Here is an 18,677-nt window from a genome sequence, read left to right as displayed (position 1 = left end):
TCAGTAACGTTCAGATGGTGTTTAGTGTGTTAATTGTTCTTTATTAAGAAAGCCAAGTCTGTTTTATGAGACTGTTATTAAAGTCTTGTTAACGGGTTATGTTTAAGACTAGCAAAAAGTGCGTAAAAGTACAATCTTTTGGTCATGCATTTTTGTACCTTGAAAATATCTTGTTTTATATTTTCATTAGGACTGTCAAATCGATTAATCGCATCTAACATAAAAGTTTGTGTCTATATAATATACTGTGTACACACACAGACATGCGCACACACACATATACACACATATATAACACAAACTTTTATGTTAGATGCGATTTATCGTGATTAATCGATTTGACAGCCCTATTGTTTTTCATATTTTGCTTTTGCATTTCAAACATCCAGCAAAACTGGCCAGAATCACTGAGTTTGGTTGTATTTGCTTCACAGTTTGTTGTCTAAAGTGTTGCAAGCATGGGAATGACTGATGTTTGCTCTTGTGGGTCAGAAAGTGATTGACACTTGCATGTTATTTTTGCCTACACATTTGTACATACCCTGTTTTCTCTTATGTTCCAGAGGAGGAATGGCGTCGAGCACTAAACTGTGTCGTGTGACTCTGGGGGTCGAGGGCATGACCTGCGGCTCCTGTGTTCAGTCCATCGAGGGCCGGATTGGGGGTCTGCCAGGCGTCATTCATATACAGGTGAGAGTGATTTTAATGCCATCATGTCAAAGAAACTCAATAATGAGTGAGTGTAAATGTGATTATCTTTATCTGCTATATACATTTTTTTAATGAATTATGATTTGTTGCAACTGCTTGGTCGATTAACAAAAGAGTTAACTCTTCCTTGTGTGAGTTTCAAAATATACCTATAAGCTATAAGTCTATAAGCATTTTCTTTTAGTGAATTAACATTATTTAAAATGTCTTGTAATGTCAAATGGTATTATATGCGTGTGTGTGTGTTTGATCAAAAATACAGTAAAACTATAATATTGTGAAATATTATTACATTATAGTTTTATAATTTAGAACTACTGTTTACAAAAAATAGTAGGCCTAAATGTTTTCAACATTGATAATAATAAGAAATGTTTCTTGCACATCAAATCAGCACATTAGAATGATTTCTGAAGGATCATGTGACGCTGAAGACTGGAGTAATGATGCTAAAAATCATTACAAGTCTAACCATACAGTATGATCATTTTATATGCACCTTTCCAGCTTATGGGCTTTTGATCATGATAATCAATGTAAATGTCATTCTTTATCCCTAAACAAACACATATAAATCTACCTAAGCCACTGATTAAATTTCCAGGTGTCCTTTTTCCATGAATCATTGTATGAGAGGGCCTCTCTGGGTGGCTGACAGAGCAATCTGACCGCAATATATGGTGGTAATAATATTTACCAGAGCCTTCCCTCCAGCGACTGTCATGTAATTGAGGAAAGCCACTCGTATGTTGAACTTAGAGACGCAGCCTAATTGTTGTAATTCGTCCTGCCCTTTCCCTTAAAACACAGTTACCCTGCAGACATGGGTCAAACAAGCAGATAATCTAATCCTTTGTTTGTCTAAGATGCCATTTTAACCTTTGAAAAGCAAACTGGTGGTATTAGTATTGATCAGTACTGTCAAATGCCAAATACTATAAATGTCTTTGTTACACACAAAAGCAAACAATATGGCTCTGTCTAAGCAAGCGGTCAATATACTAAGCACAAAAAAAAGCAACTCGGTCTAGATTTGTGCCTATTGTGCGAAACAAACTTCCTGTTGTCTCTTCATGAGGATTTCAGGGTTTAAGGGTCATGTGATATGAGTGAATCACCAGTGTGAGCTGCCTGAGGAATCACATTGGCTTTATCGTCATGCGATGCGATTCAGCAAAGCACATGCTTAAAGCAATTAAACAATAGCTATTTTTCACTAAATGTGGGTTAAGACTACATATAACAGAAGCTCATACTCACAAATGTATCATAACAAGTTTGTTAGAAACATTAACTGGCGTTCCATAAATAGTTTTTATTGTTTTTGAAAGAAGTCTCACCCAGGCTTCATTTATTTGATCAGTAAAACAGTCATTTTTTAATTTTAATGTTATTCACACCAACGGTGAGTCAATTTAGTATATCATAGATAAACTGCTCCAAATGATGGTCTAAATTTATAGCCTAATGAAAATGCATAACCTAATGAAAGTCTGGAGTCTGACATGAACATGAAGTTTCATAACCTTTGTAAAGGTCATAACCTGTGTAGGGGGAGACTGCTCTACATTGAACATGTCCAAATCTCAGCTTCCTAGCTTGCTGGAAAGGTTCTCAAGAAAGTTATTTATATTAATTGTCGGCCTCTATGGGTGCTGTTGAGTGATTCACGTAGTAGCTATCTGAACAATCATACATATCAACCATTTCAGTACAGCTGGAATCCGTATTAAACAATCAGCATCCAGGGCCGCAACTATTTGCTGGGAAATGAAGTGTTGTGCAACCAAAGGCACGTGTGCCATTTATAGTTACTGGGACAATGGTGTCTTACGAGTAACTGTATGGCTTTTATTGGGCAATTTGACTAAGAGTACTGTAATTGAGGACAGATTAGCACATTATGACCTTTTTTGTACCACAGGTGTCTCTGGAGCTGAGCAACGCAACTGTGACATATGACCACACTCGCCATAGTCCAGAATCCTTAGCAGAGGCCATTGAAGATATGGGCTTTGAGTCCAACCTGGCAAACGCTACGTCAACACCAGTTCAAACAGAAACCAAAGTATTCAGCAAAGCAAGCTGTAGCACAGACTCCGTCCAACAGGCGCGGAGCGCACTGGCCCAGACGAAAGGGGTGCTTGAGACACAAGAGAGTGCTGATAACCAAAGCCTGGCTGTCACGTTTGTCCCGTCTCTGGTCAGCGTGGAGCAGCTCGGGGAAGTGATGCGCTTCCTGGCTCCTGATGATGCTTGCGGCCCAGCGCTCAGTCCACATGAAGGGCCGACTTCTCGCAGCTCCAGCGGGGTAGAGGCGGTGAAAATGCGTATCGAAGGAATGGTTTGTCTGTCCTGCACTACAACCATCGAGGGCAAGATCGGGAAGTTAAAAGGGGTTGAGAAGATTAAAGGTACCTTTGACATTTACCTTTGCTTGAGTAAAACAATCTCCATTGAACTTTAACATTTACTGGTGAATCGTGTCATGCATTAAGTTTACATTGTAAAATGAAGTTTAAACTCATTGACCTTGTGCTGTCAGTAACTGTTGATAAGAAATCAGATCTTACACAATCTATACATTTAGGTTGATATAATGAAGATGATCTCCACTTTCTCATATCTTGCTTAAAGATGCACAAGTTTTTTTTTCCACTGAAAATATTTTATCCCTACATAAATACTGTGGACAAATGTTTAAATTATGCTAGACAGTGGATTATGGGTTTAAGGGTTTAAACGTTAGAGCGTAAAGTGCCCCCTGTTTTTCATTGTTCATTGTTACGTTCTCCAATTTATGGTGGGTCTACCATTTTGAGATCACGTGACCAGCTGAGTAGAACTTTATAATCCTTTAACTCTACTATCAGACAATTTCAAAATAAATATGCAATCGATAAGTGACAAGTATGATTGCTATTGGACATTTTTTTTTTTTCACCTGTAACCGAAAAGTTACTTTGTCATGCTACATTAATGTTGTCATGATACTGGAATTTCTAACTTTGATAATACCTTGAAAATATCGATATTCAAAGGCTTTTTTGATACCACACGGAAAAATTGCCACAACATTAAGGGCATACAATTTTTACCAGTTTCTAATTTCATTTACTTTTGATCATAGACAAAGTATTATTAGTAACTTAAACTCTGCAGTTTGAGATTCCCCATGCCTGACAACTCTAAGAGATATTATATAATAATATTAATATTTTTTTATTATTATTATTATTTCTAAGGCATGCACTGTAAAATAAAATATGTTGGTGTATACTCTGGAAAATTAAAACCTTTTCAAATATTCAGAGTCAATAAGTTTTGGAAAACCTGTTTCTATCAGCCCTATGTTGTATCCATCCCACACCAATAAGTGTCAGTATAAATTCAAAGACCATTGTTGTGTCAGTCAGCAATACATAAACAAAAATTATTTAAAGGCGCAGTTCGATTTCTGAGAATCATTGCTGAACACTGTTGATATTTGAAACCAACCCAAACAAACACACCCCTCCCTTCATTGCTCCCCCCCAAAATGCACGAACACGCAATGCAAGAGTGGATGTCCTTTTATCGTAGCTGAAGCAAAGCAAATTAAAACGTAGCAAAAAATAAAGAGAAGACCAATGAATGACAAGGAAGATCAACAAGTTTACAATACAGTACACAAGAGTATCCAAGCAAGAGTTTGTTGTTAGTTGCCAGTAGCACACACTCAAAACCATGTTACTCACGTATGGAGCAGATACAAAGCAACCTATGTGTCCTTTTCAGGCCTTCCTGCTTGTGTCTCTCCAGCTCTGGAAATCTTTTCTAATATTAACGTGGATCCTAAAGCTCTTGCCTGATCATAGGCCTTCTTTTTCCAATGATATTCCTCTGAGCTTTTCTCTTTTGTAATGTCTCTCAGCCATCTCTCTTTCTACAGTCTTTCTTCAAATCTCCCTCTTGCTCACTCTCTCTCCTCCCCCATCATGAGTGTATACGCCCCCTACTGCTGATTGTAGCCATGTCTGGTGTGGTGCTCAGTCCGATCCACTTTCAACAGTGTATTTCAGAAATTGCTTACTGCACCTTTAAGATGAGTGTAAACATATTCTTATTATTAACTCTTGAAGTAACATTTCCTGAGTATTGATTTTGATGTTTTTTTTTTCAGTCTCTCTAGATTCCCAGGAAGCCACTGTACTTTACCTGCCTTATGTCACCACGGTGGATGAGATTGTGAAACAGATCGAGGTGGCTGGTTTCAAAGCCATTGTTAAGGCCAAACCTCGTCAGTTAAAACTTTCGGCTAGTGAAGTAGAGCGTTTGCTCACCTCTCCCAAAAAGACTGCCTCCTCTCCTGAGGAGAAGGTTTCTGAACCGTCCACGGACTCCACTATCACTACACTGATTCAGGTTACAGGAATGCATTGCAAGTCTTGTGTGGTAAATATTCAGGACAATATATCCAAGCTGCCTGGAGTGAGTTCCGTTGTTGTGTCCTTGGAGAACAGACAAGCTTCAATTCAGCACAACACAAAACAAGTTTCAGCAGTGGAGCTACAGAAAACCATTGAGGCCCTTCCTCCAGGGAATTTTAAAGCTATTATCCCAACTTCCCCAGAGCCAAGCTTCCTTCAGCCTCTGGTATCAGTAGCGGAGATCCACATTGAGGGCATGACCTGCGGCTCCTGTGTTCAGTCCATCGAGGGCATGATCTCCCAGAAGAAAGGAGTAAGATCAGCCCAAGTGTCACTAGCCAATCATCAGGGAACTTTTGAGTATGACCCTTTAGTGACTTCCCCTGAAGAGCTGAGGGAATCCATAGAGGACATGGGCTTTGATGCTTTTCTGCCTGGTAAATATTCTATATTCCTTCACTACTGACAGTTATATGCTGGTTAACAGTTTTACATTGTCCCATTTATGGTGCTTTTTTGTCTTAAATACCTCTGATGCAGCACTTCATATAACAAACCTGAATTGTAAGATTGGAGAATAAAACCCAGTTGGTTTTGAACCAGGTGTATTTTGAATGCAACTTCCAAATAAGTGTCTATCTTGTAATTAAGTAGAATGAAAATTGTAGGTTAAAAAAGTGTTAGTTCACCCAAAAATGTAAATTCTGTAAAACCCATATGATTTTTCATCATTGAAACACAAACGAAGAAATTTTAATGTAATCCGTCGGATTTCTTTCCCTCCATGTGAACACTAAAACATTGATGCTTCAATGTGTTCATAAGGACATCATAAAGAAATCCATAATCACTTCATATGATGAACAGATTTAATTTAGGCTTATATTCACATGCAAATTGATCAACGCACATACTGTACATAGAGCTCATCAAATATGGTAAACACTAAAGCTCAAACATGATTGCTTGATGCGTGAGAACCAATGAGGTTCGCTTTTGTGTCAGGCAAGTACATTTGCGATTACGTTTACCATAATTGAGCCATGACTGCCACTGGTGCCCCCCCCCCCCCCCCCCCCCCCCCCCCCCCAAAAAAAAAAAGGTACAGAACATCTGGTGAATTTCATGTCCTGGTCATATTTCACCACACAGAACAAAATGACACACAGACAGTAAAGTCTAGTTTAGGGATTTTAAGATTTTCTGGCATTGTGACTTTATTGTCATTGTGAAGCACATTTCCTTCCCATTTCCCAATACTGTCACGTGTCCGGATGTTTTATTTTGTGGGTTTGAGGGAGTTACAGAAATGCTGTAATGATTTCAAAATCATTTTGAAAAAGTCATCATGATGAAACAAAATCTGCATAAACTAAAGACAGTACAGTAAATACTACAATGATGTGTAAATGTGTATATATTAGTGTTTCAGTAATAGGAATTGGTAAGAATGCCATAATAGTTCTTCTAGGTGAATTTTTTTTATTATGTGGTGGTGAAATATAAGCCACATATGTTCTTGACAGGTTTTTTGATTCACCCAACAACAATATTTGAACGTTTGTGTTGTTTCTGTTAGCGTTTGACTGTACTTTGCAAAGCTGTATAGTTTGCCTTTGCCCTAACTGTATATGATCACTGAGGGAGTTCTTTAAATTTAAGAAGGCAGGGCAATATCACACACGCACAGCATCTATATAACCAACTAAACTGTTGTCTGATTACTTTTCAGCTATTGGTATTTTGTATTTCTAGATGCATGTCCTAAATTGCCATTTCCACTGAAACCAGGTCACTTTTAACTTTGTTCTGCCATTTTTACAGCGACAAATTCATTGGTGCCTTCAGTGGTTAAAAGCCCATCGCCACCAGCGCCGTCTGTCCGCAGCGTATCATTATCTCCAGGCTGGTCAACTGTGAAAGAGATTGAAGCAGAAAGTGATGCTGAACCTTCAACAAACACTATTTCCAAATGTTTTATCCAGATTGGAGGAATGACCTGTGCCTCCTGCGTGGCCAACATTGAGAGGAACCTCAAGAATGAGCATGGTAATCCCTGATTTTTCCAAATCAAAATAATGCTAGATTATATTTACACACAGTGATGGTGTCTAAAATTGATCAAACAGAATCCGTATCTCTGTTACAAAAAAAAAAGGAGCAAATGTCATATTAATTGGTAGATTGCTAGATATGCAAAGGCTCTATGAATATAGAAGTATGGTTGTAATTAATTTGCCATTGTCTTTCTTCCACAGGTGTACACTCCGTTTTGGTTGCACTGATGGCCAGTAAAGCCGAGGTTCGATACAGCTCCTCAATCATTGATCCTCAGAGAATAGCAGAGTTTATCCGAGAGCTCGGCTTCACTGCCACAGTCATGGAGAATTACGACGGCTCCGATGGAACCCTGGAGCTTGTGGTATGTTAGCAGGTCCTATTGTTGATTTTTGACCAATTTTTCTATCAACAAAAGTTTGTGGACATCGTATCTCTTTTCATCAGGTCAGAGGGATGACATGCGCCTCCTGTGTTCACAAAATTGAGTCTAACTTGATGAAGCATAAGGGCATCCTTTATGCTTCAGTTGCCCTGGCAACTAATAAAGCCCACATCAAATATGACCCAGAAGTGACCGGCCCTCGAGATGTAATCAGATGGATCGAGGTGAATTCACATTCATTTTCATGTGAATAAATATGTTCAGATGTACGTTAAGCGTTGTTCCAAAACCTAGTGAGCTGCCTACATAGACAGCATTTTAGCTTAGCAGTTTGCTAACAAAAACTCTACTGCGAGTCAATTGTTTGTTTTACGTAAGGAGCACTGTTTTGAATCAGTCACTTATTAAGTTCAGTGTCTGTTTATCATGTTTAGGAACAAAGCTATAAATAATATTGTAGAGAGCTATAAATAATATTTTGGGGAACTATGAAATTTGTTTTGTAGTGTGTTCTTACATGAACTTCCCTATTTTTGATGAACAGAACATGGGATTTACAGCCTCTCTAGTGAAGAAAGATCGTCATGGAAGTCACTTGGATCACACCCGGGAGATCCAACAGTAAGTAAATAATAAAAATCTGTTTTTAAAGTGCCCTAATTATGCTATTTTAAAGGTTCCTAATTTTGTTTTGGAGGTCTCCTACAAGAAGTTTATATGCATCAAAGGTCAAAAAGCAGTTTAATTTGATCATAATATACATTGCAGCATCACCTCTTTTCTCACAGTGTCTGAAATGGTTCAGTAAATGATGTAAACCCCTTCCTTCCCGAGACCCTACTCTTCTCTGATTGGTCAGATGGCCCAGTCTGTTGTGATTAGTCGACCACTTACAGCATGTAAGGAAATTAAACACTCATTACAATATCTGAAGTTTAGCTCCGGAGCTTCCTCAGTACTTGATACGCAGTGATACAAACTGTAACAGTGGCGCCGGTTTTACCGTATCAGTTCCAGCCTACATCCATTCCTCAACCTTTGGAAGTGCTGCAAAGTGGATTTGCATTCGCAGCATTGAAAACCGCGTCTTCTTGACATGTCGACTACACAAACCACACTCTTACAGTCTCAGCTACAACTACAGTGTTTGAGGGTCAGAGTAGGGTTGCAAAGGGGCGGAAAATTTCCAGTAAATTTCCGGAAAGTTTCCGGTAAATTTCCATGGGAAGTTAAGCTGGGGAATTTTGGAAATATTCATTACCACGGCAACCGCTTGCGCGTCCACTCTGAAAGTAACTGTACACATAAGAGACGAATAGATACATTATTTAAGGTTATTTCTATTCGTTAGAATATTGATATGACCTTGTTGTCAAGTAAGCCCCGTTGCGAGCAAGAGCAAAGGCTCTCTAAACTTTCAGTGTGCTGCACTGCTCTAGTTGACATCTGCGCCTTCCCCCCCGAAAATATCACGTTAATTTTGAAAACATAATTCCTTTTGTGGATCCTCTTGGTCTTTCTTCATGTTTCTTTGACAAATATCAGTGTCTCAGTCTCACGCACGCTGCACGCGAGTTAACCACGCCTACTTATTTACATGTCGCGGTATACACGGAATAAAAAAATCTGTTACGGTTGACATTTTCTTCCGCGGTAACGATATATACTGTCATACCGCCCAGCCCTACTTATGTGGTAAATAGTTATGCTAGCTTATTTAGCATCTAACTTATCAGCTTACTATCTACTAGATGAATACATTTGTATGTGATATTTGCAATTTAAACATTTAATAATTATATTTCCCCATAATATTATCAAAACTTACTTCACTTTGTTTAGTCCACAGGCTCAAATGTGTGCCTTCAATAGTCTTGTGCTTTGGGCTTCTGTACATGTGATGGAGGCATGCACAGTGCCAGTAGGGGGTGTGGTCTCAATAGCCATGCAGTAAGCAGTGTGCTATGTGCATGTGATTTGAGGAATGGCATGGATATTCAAGTGTATTTGAATGGCATCTGTTTGTTTTAGTCAAGATTATGCTAAAATATACTTTCCTCAACTATATTTAAGTTCCCTATGAAGGGAAATTCCTGTTAATTCCTATAAATTCCTGTTAATTCCCTTAAATTCCCATTAATTCCCATGGAAAGTTTCCATCTTTGAAAATTCCCAGAATTTTGCAACCCTAGGTCAGAGTAGATGCTGTTCACAGGCAGCCAATAGGCTGGCATTATGCAAACGTGTTACAAACCTATGTAGTGTAGAGCAGGAAGTTTGTTGTCAGACAGTTTAGGCTCGGTTCTTTCTTTTGGGAGACAATAACTGTTTGATCTTTGAAACTTTGCAGACCTTTTATATTCACAAACAGCTACATAATAACACACTATGTGAAAGGTAATATCTGAAAAAGCATATAGGGGGCATTTTAAAACATAACCCTCTTTGCTGCTTTGAGTTTTTTGTTGCCTTGATGTCCATTACCTCTTGAAGGAACACAACTAATGTCTTTCTTTTGACCTGTGTGCATAAGTTGGCTTTGCTGTTTTCTCCTAGGTGGAAAAGATCGTTCCTCATCAGTTTGTTTTTCTGTGTGCCTGTTATGGGCATGATGATCTATATGATGATCATGGATCACATGATGGACATGTCCCACCACCATAACATCACAGCCGAGGACAGAGAGAAGTACCACTCCACCATGTTCCTGGAGAAACAGCTTCTGCCAGGCCTCTCCATCATGAACCTGATCTCATTCCTCTTTTGTGTCCCTGTGCAGGTTGGTTACCTGCCAGTTTGACTTTTATCAATGTACTGTGAGAGGAAAATGTCTCACTTTCTATATTTAAATTCTTTGTCTACCTTAAATATGCAAATACTTTATGTACTGAATGGTATCTGTCTTCTCTCTCTGCAGTTTATCGGTGGGCGGTATTTCTACTGTCAAGCCTACAAAGCTGTCAAGCACCGGACGGCCAATATGGATGTGCTGATTGTACTGGCAACAACGATCGCGTTCACATACTCTTTGGTGATTCTTCTGGTTGCCATGATAGAGAGGGCAAAGGTGAACCCCATCACCTTCTTTGATACTCCACCCATGCTGTTTGTTTTCATCTCGCTGGGCAGGTGGCTGGAGCAAATAGCAAAGGTGAACAAGCATTTCCAGTTACACAAGTTATTCATCTTCCTGCTTGTAATATTATCTCTGAATGTGCCCCTATTATGCTTTTTGGATATTACATTTCATGTAGTTTGTGAATGTAAAAGGTCTGCAAAGTTTCAAAGCTCAATGTGGATAAGTGGAGTTACTGTCTCCCAAAAGAAAGAACTGATTCTAAATTGCCTGAAACAAGTTGTCAGGAATTCCAGTCTAACTTCCTGCTTGAAACTGTAGGTTTGTATGAAATTTACATAATGCCAGCCTATGGTCTTCATTGGCTGCCTACAAACAATGTCTACTTTAAACATCAAACACTGTAGTTGAAGCTGAGGCCTGGAAGAGTTTAGTTTGTGTTGACGACATGTTGAGAAGACGCTGTTTGGGCCGTCTGACCAATCAGAGCAGAGTAGGCTCTCGGAAAGAAGTGGTTCAGAGAGATTAAATCCCTTATCGAACAGTTTTAGACACTGTTACCCCTTTTCCACCAAAAAAGAACTGGTTCGGAACTGGTGCTGGTTCAATGTTGGTTCAACTTGCGAACCTTCTCAGAACCTGTTTGGTTTTCCACTGACTAGAGAGCCCAGTGAACAACGTCACTGTGTACGTTGCCATACGTCTTAGCTTTCCCAGAAATGCTTGCGCCAACTTCAAGCATAACAATTACAATGGCGGACTACATCGTCTTTCTGCAAATGTTTCTCCTGGCTTTGCGATCCTATATCGGGGTCAGAAGAAGACGTTTAGAACACATTTGTGCTGCTCGTCTGGATTACTATAGACGGAGGTTACGTTCGAGAAGAAGTTCGACAATAACCCCGCCCCCAGCCCCCGACGTAAGCATGACGTGGTAAAAGAACGGTTCTAGTCCAGCAAAGAGTTGGTGCCACTTTGGAACCAATTTTCCTGGCCGAGAACCGGTTCTTTGGCTGTCGAAACACAAAGAACTGGTTCGCGAGTAGGCACCGGCTCCGAACCGGCACCAGCACTGCCTTGGTGGAAAAGGGGTATGTGAGAAAAGACGTGATGCTGCAATGTATATTATGAGAAAATTATAGTGGTTTTTTTTTTACCTTGGATGCATGTAAACCTATTGTGGGAGACCTCCATAACAAAATTAGGAACCTTTTAAATAGCATAACGGGGCACTTTAATTTCCTGCATTGTTCTGCACTAATGTTGATGTGGTTTTGTCTTTAATCGCAGAGTAAGACTTCTGAGGCTCTGTCCAAGCTGATGTCTTTACAGGCGACAGAGGCCACTGTTGTTACACTGAATGATGATATGTCTGTGTTAAGGTTTGTGCGACTCCTGTGCTGTGTAGTTTGTGTTTCCTTTCAACAGAAATTACAGCTGACTTTCTTCCACATATGACCTTGTTATCTCTCTCTCTCTCTCTCTCAGTGAGGAGCAGGTGGATGTTGAGCTGGTGCAGAGAGGAGATGTTGTGAAGGTTGTGCCTGGAGGGAAGTTTCCAGTGGATGGCCGAGTAATTGAAGGACACTCCATGGCAGACGAGTCCCTCATTACGGGTTCGACAGGACAATTTTCTCCTTACTAACATAAGTACAAACAAAGGAGGCAGGATAATTGTTGTGTATTCCATATACAGTGACGTCCAAAAGTCTGAGGCCACTAGTAAAAATAAATCTCTTTTGCATTTTGTGAAGTTTTTCACTCTGAATGATATTAGCAGCATAAAAATTTGAATGAGAATTATTTGTTGAATGGGAAAATGTATTTGTATGTTGCCTTTCTACTTCAGTGAGATCATCTCTAGAGCCACTGGCATTAGAAAATTCGATGTTAATTTTATGTAGTATGATTTGAAAAGGAAGTGCAAGATTTTTGGAACAATGGAGGCAAGAACATCTGCCTTTTTCTACAAAATAGCGTAATGTCAAAAAATTGTATTACTCACCCTCATACCGTTCTAAACCCGTAAGACTTTCGTTCATCTTTAGGACATAATTGAAGATATCTTTAATGAAATCTGAGAGATTTCTGTCCCACCACTGAAAGTCTATTCGCCCAAAACTCTGACGCTTCAGAACATGCATAAAGAGTTTGTAAAATAAATCAATATGAGTGAATGGTTTAATCCTAGTCTTCTGAAGAAACACAATCATTTTATAGTATGAACAGATTTCATTCAGATTTGGTAAACGGAAGCTCAGACATGCAGACACACTTGACTTGCGGTAACCAATGAGATTATCGCATCACGCAGCATGTTTGAGCTTCCGCAAGAACCAGTGAGGTTTGTCAGTTGAATGAAAGTCTTATGGGTTTGGAATGACATGAGGCTGAGTAAATGATGATAGAACTTTCATTCTCTAAATGTTTCTTACTCAATTTACGTCAACGTTATCTTGAATGTGTTTTGTTTTTCCGGTATTCAGTACATTTTAAATCCCAGATTTTTCAGTGTGCTCTCAGACATCTCAGTGGATAATTAAATTCCCATAGGCTTTTGAGGGAGTCAAGCCTTGATCAGGGCTAATGATCAGATTTGCATACGATGGTTTGCTCTTTTGACTTGGACCAGTAAGCAACCACATAGCAATGGCCAAGCAATCCGGATATATCAGTGTGATGTTACTTCCCTTCATTTTCCAATTTGTGCAGTCACTGCACTGTGGTGGTCTAATGATGTGTGTCTTGTGTTGTAGGTGAAGCCATGCCTGTCACTAAGAAGCTGGGGAGCACCGTTATCGCAGGCTCTATCAATCAGAATGGCTCTCTGCTGATCAAAGCCACTCATGTGGGCACAGACACCACCCTCTCTCAGATCGTCAAACTGGTGGAGGAAGCACAGACTTCAAAGGTGCGTCTGTCAGCTCGGCTTCTGCTGTCATATCATGTCTTTTGATGATAACAGCTTCTGATTCTTCAGATTATCACAGATCAATGCGTCCTATTTTTGTTCCTTTATATTTATCTGTCTGTTTGTCTGTCTGTCTGTCTGTCTGACTGTTAACTATATACTTGAATCTGTCTGTCTGTCACTGCTATTCTGACAGAATCAGAATAATAAAAACATTAAATAAATATTAAATAATAACCAATAAAAATAAATTAAATGTCTAATAATAAAAACAGGACAAGGATGTGCAGTGTAGTCTACCGTTCAACTTTTTTTTTTTTTTTTTTTTTTTTTTTAAGAGAGAAAAGTATACAATAATAGTTAAGTTCAGCGAAATTTCTAAAAGTTTCCACAAAAATATGAAGCAGCGCAACTGTTTTCAACATTGTTAATAATAAGAAATGTTTCTTGAGCAGCAAATCAGCATATTAGAATGATTTCTGAAGGATCATGTGACACTGAAGACTGGAGTAAGGGGCTGTTCACGTCACATCTTTTGCATACTCAGATTTGTTATTTTAATTTGTAGATGCATGACAAGCGTGCTCATAATCGAGAGCGAAACCGTTGCAACCGGTGCTTTCTCTGTGTTTTAGACGCTATGTGAACGGCCCTTGATGGCCTAATGTAATGATGCTGAAAATTCAGTTTTGCCATCACAGGATTAAATTACATTTGGCAATATATTCAAATAGAACAGTTTAATTATAATGATATTTGAAAATATTACGATTTTATTTTTGATTTTCAATAGTCGTCTTCTTGTTTAAGAAGTTAAACGTCGTCGTCTTCTTGTTTAAGAAGTTAAACGTCGTCGTCGTCTTGTTTAAGAAGTTAAACGTCGTCGTCTTGTTTAAGAAGTTAAACGTCGTCGTCTTGTTTAAGAAGTTAAACGTCGTCGTCTTGTTTAAGAAGTTAAACGTCGTCGTCTTGTTTAAGAAGTTAAACGTCGTCGTCTTGTTTAAGAAGTTAAACGTCGTCGTCTTGTTTAAGAAGTTAAACGTCGTCGTCTTGTTTAAGAAGTTAAACGTCGTCTTCTTGTTTAAGAAGTTAAACGTCGTCGTCGTCTTGTTTAAGAAGTTAAACGTCGTCGTCGTCTTGTTTAAGAAGTTAAACGTCGTCGTCGTCTTGTTTAAGAAGTTAAACGTCGTCGTCGTCTTGTTTAAGAAGTTAAACGTCGTCGTCGTCTTGTTTAAGAAGTTAAACGTCGTCGTCGTCTTGTTTAAGAAGTTAAACGTCGTCGTCGTCTTGTTTAAGAAGTTAAACGTCGTCGTCGTCTTGTTTAAGAAGTTAAACGTCGTCGTCGTCTTGTTTAAGAAGTTAAACGTCGTCGTCGTCTTGTTTAAGAAGTTAAACGTCGTCGTCTTGTTTAAGAAGTTAAACGTCGTCGTCTTGTTTAAGAAGTTAAACGTCGTCGTCTTGTTTAAGAAGTTAAACGTCGTCGTCTTGTTTAAGAAGTTAAACGTCGTCGTCTTGTTTAAGAAGTTAAACGTCGTCGTCTTGTTTAAGAAGTTAAACGTCGTCTTCTTGTTTAAGAAGTTAAACGTCGTCTTCTTGTTTAAGAAGTTAAACGTTTAAGAACCCTTGTTCTTGTCTTCTTTCAAATCTTCTCTTGGTGAGAAGATAATTCTTTCAAAAATATTACAAAATCTTGCCAAACTTTTACTGTAGAGTATGTATTCATTTATTGCTAATCCCTATTTTCCAGTATACACAGCCAGTCTACAGTTTGGACATACTTTACTATTATTGTGGAAAAAATGTAACAATAATGCAGTAAGAAATATGAAATATCACAGATGGAAATATAAATATTGTTATTAGTAACCAAAATGTTATACAATTCCAAACTTTTTTTTAGGTACAAAACTAATTTCAAACATTTTAGCATAGGTTTTAAAGGGATAGTTCATCCAAAATGAAAATTCTGTCATTATTTACTCAACCTCATGTCGTTCTGAACCTGTAAGACATTCGTTCATCTTCTGAACACAAATGAAGATATTTTTAATAAAACAATTGAGATTTCTGTCCCTCCATTGACAGCTATGCAACTAGCACTTTCAAAGCCCAGAAAGGTAGTAAAGACATCATTAAAGTAATCCATGTGACTCCAGTGGTTTAACCTCAATTTTAACCTCAACACGAGTGCTTTGTTTGCACAAAAAACCCCATAATTTACCACTTTATTTATTTAAAAAATATTAATCTCCAACGCGCGTTCACGCAACAACATCTGCTGTCAACACAAACGCCTACGTTCTGGTGCTCTCATGAATGTTTAATATCAAGAGAAACAAATTCATTGGCGTTTGACTGTTAGTGTGTGTGTTATTTTTTTATTTTTAATCCAGTATACTGCATCAGCTTTGGCCTATATAACCTTTTTTAAACTTTCCGATCAGGCTCCCATCCAGCAGTTTGCAGATAAGATCAGCGGCTACTTTGTCCCGTTCATCGTTGGGATCTCCTTCCTGACTCTCGTAGTCTGGATTCTGATCGGCTTTGTGAACTTTCCACTCGTGGAAAAGTATTTCCCTGTGAGTGAAGCCCGTCTCTGTACATTCGTGTTCTTCTATGGTTCCTCAAATCCTTCCAGAATGCCATCATTTTAATTTTTAATTACATTTTTTCTCTAAAGTCCACTTATAATGTAAGCCAAGGTTTTTTTTAGGTTTCAATAAGCTTTATTTTGTGAATATTAGAGTGTGTTGATATGGTACATTGAACTTTTTGGTAACACTTTATTTTCCAGTGTCCTTGTTACATATGTTACATGTACTTACCATAGTAATAACAGTAAATTATGCATACAATGGGCTCAGTACTTAAATATATAATTACACTGTAACAATGACACCTTAAAACAAAGTGTAACCAACTTTTTTTTATTTCAGTAGAGCAAGAAAAATCCTGTTTTCTGTGATGTGTCCCTTTTAAAGTATTCATACTGGAGGGTTCAGGTCCTTTTAAACTAGGCCAGGCTTGAAATGGTGAATGTCTCTCTGCAGGGTTATGATAAGAGCATCTCAGAGGTAGAGGCCGTCATCCGCTTCGCCTTCCAGGCCTCCATCACTGTCCTGTGCATCGCCTGCCCCTGCTCGCTGGGTCTCGCCACCCCTACAGCGGTAATGGTGGGAACAGGGGTGGGAGCCCAGAATGGGATCCTCATCAAGGGAGGAGAGCCGTTAGAGATGGCACACAAGGTCAGAGATGCTCCGAGCTAGAGATTTTAAGCTAAAGTAGTTGCGGAAGAAGAGAATTTTTTTCAAAATCTGTCTGCGCTTTTAGATTCAATCTGTGGTGTTTGATAAAACCGGCACCATTACATATGGAGCTCCCAAAGTGGTCCAGGTGAAGATGCTGGCAGAAGGGAATCGGATGCCACGCTCCAGACTGTTGGCGATCATTGGCACCGCTGAGAATAACAGTGAACATCCGCTGGGTTCTGCCATCACCAAATATTGCAAACAGGTCCGTTTGACTTTCTGTGTGTTGTTGCTTTACTTACAGCCTGTGGTGGGGTTTATAAGTTACATTAAAGGAGCATTTCACCCATGGGAACATTGATCTTTATTGAAAGTGGGTCATATATGTAGTCGAAATGTAAAATAAATTTTGAATTTGGTGCCTTCTTGACCGAGGAAAGAAAGAAAGTAACTTCAGGACGCATTTGTATGAAAGACAACAACTCCCACAATGCACCACATTGCACAGCTGCGCAAGCCACTCCCACTAATCCAGAACAGCATATGAATCACTCATCCGTCCATAAGGCTAGCTACCACCGGAGCTTGAAATTCATTTCACACAAAATGTCTAACGTTAGTTAGTTGGCGAACTCATTAATGAATTACTCCTCATTTGTATTTCTTTCGAAGTGGTGAATTATTGCATGGTTACGTTACCGGGATGTTCAGTCAGATGCGGTGCGAAACTAGGATGGTTCACAACACAAACGTCCGTGTCCTCGTCTGATTCAGAGATTTCGTCCAGGAGAAATTGGCATCGTTTAAATTCTTTGCAGCAGACGGACTCTATCTCTGTGTTCGTAGCGGTTCGTAGTTGCATAGTGAGATCACCGGCGCCACCAGTCCGCCCCCAGCTCGAGCCAGTCTGGGCTTCTCGTCCGCGACAGGCAGGTCTTCTGCCTCGGCTGCTCTTCGCTATGCGGCTTGTAAAGGTAGCCACAAACACCTGATTCAAGCATCAGACTTCTGAAATCCTCTTCTTCTACATCATATTGAGTAACGTTACCCTCCGCTATTGTCATATCTTCACAGCTTGCTCCACAGTGCCTGTTAGCTTAGCTTCCAAACAAGATGGAGGATATTGCTTTTAGTTTCAGAAAGTGAAGTCCCACCCACTGATCTGTAATAGGCCTGTAGCGTGAGCAGGTCCCGCCCCCTGGAATAATGAGGAGCTAGTGTTTGTAGTCTCTACACTTTTCAATGAAATGTGACTTCCTGCTTATTATGACGCAAAATGATGATTTTTACGTCATAATAAGCAGGAAGTAAAACACTTAAATCCTTATTTCTCCCATCTCAGGGAAAAATTTATGAAAAATCCACGTTTATTATAATATATGACTGGGTTTCTAACAATACAAAGCTTAATGCAAATGGGTGAAGTGTCCCTTTAAGTTAGACATTAAATTAAAATATAATAATATGCAATAGTCGTACAGCATCATTTACGAAAACAATTGAATTTGTATTATAGTGTGTTAATAAAATCATATAGCTATGTATGTAAAACTATGTCAAAGATCATTTTAATTTTCAAACTGTTGTCAAATGACATGAAGTTTATTGTTAATAATAAAATATTTTCTTTTGTGCAGCTTTAAATAAGCACATTTTATTGATCTTTTTATTAAAAAATTACAGTAAATTTTTAAGCCATAATTGTCCTTTCCGAAAAGTGTCTGCATTAGATGTGAAACATACCAAAAGTTTATATATAGTGTGTGTGTGTATATATATATATATATATATATATATATATATATATATATATATATATATATATATATATATATATATATATACCATATATATATATACCATATATATATATACCATA

The 18,677-nt window shown here is 38.7% G+C and overlaps 1 protein-coding gene across 2 annotated transcripts in view; it reads left to right on the top strand.

Annotated features, from left to right (window-relative positions):
- The window catches only part of atp7a (ATPase copper transporting alpha), a 28,385-nt gene that overhangs the window by 1,264 nt on the left and 8,444 nt on the right, over window positions 1-18,677 (top strand). For both annotated transcript variants that reach the window (XM_084430342.1, XM_084430341.1), the window contains exons 2-16: window positions 564-690; window positions 2,636-3,125; window positions 4,874-5,557; window positions 6,945-7,169; window positions 7,379-7,542; window positions 7,626-7,787; window positions 8,108-8,184; window positions 10,120-10,342; window positions 10,481-10,714; window positions 11,930-12,021; window positions 12,128-12,255; window positions 13,396-13,550; window positions 15,995-16,129; window positions 16,601-16,795; window positions 16,881-17,063. In XM_084430342.1, the coding sequence (XP_084286468.1) occupies window positions 571-690; window positions 2,636-3,125; window positions 4,874-5,557; window positions 6,945-7,169; window positions 7,379-7,542; window positions 7,626-7,787; window positions 8,108-8,184; window positions 10,120-10,342; window positions 10,481-10,714; window positions 11,930-12,021; window positions 12,128-12,255; window positions 13,396-13,550; window positions 15,995-16,129; window positions 16,601-16,795; window positions 16,881-17,063 (3,267 nt within the window). In that variant the 5' untranslated portion in view covers window positions 564-570. The remainder of the gene's footprint in view (window positions 1-563; window positions 691-2,635; window positions 3,126-4,873; window positions 5,558-6,944; window positions 7,170-7,378; window positions 7,543-7,625; window positions 7,788-8,107; window positions 8,185-10,119; window positions 10,343-10,480; window positions 10,715-11,929; window positions 12,022-12,127; window positions 12,256-13,395; window positions 13,551-15,994; window positions 16,130-16,600; window positions 16,796-16,880; window positions 17,064-18,677) is intronic.

The sequence above is a fragment of the Rutilus rutilus genome (genome assembly GCF_951802725.1).
Source record: "Rutilus rutilus genome assembly, chromosome: 14".
Taxonomy (NCBI): Eukaryota; Metazoa; Chordata; class Actinopteri; order Cypriniformes; family Leuciscidae; genus Rutilus; species Rutilus rutilus.
The sequence above is the reverse complement of the archived record's forward strand: the minus strand, read 5'-3'. Positions and strand labels throughout refer to the sequence as shown.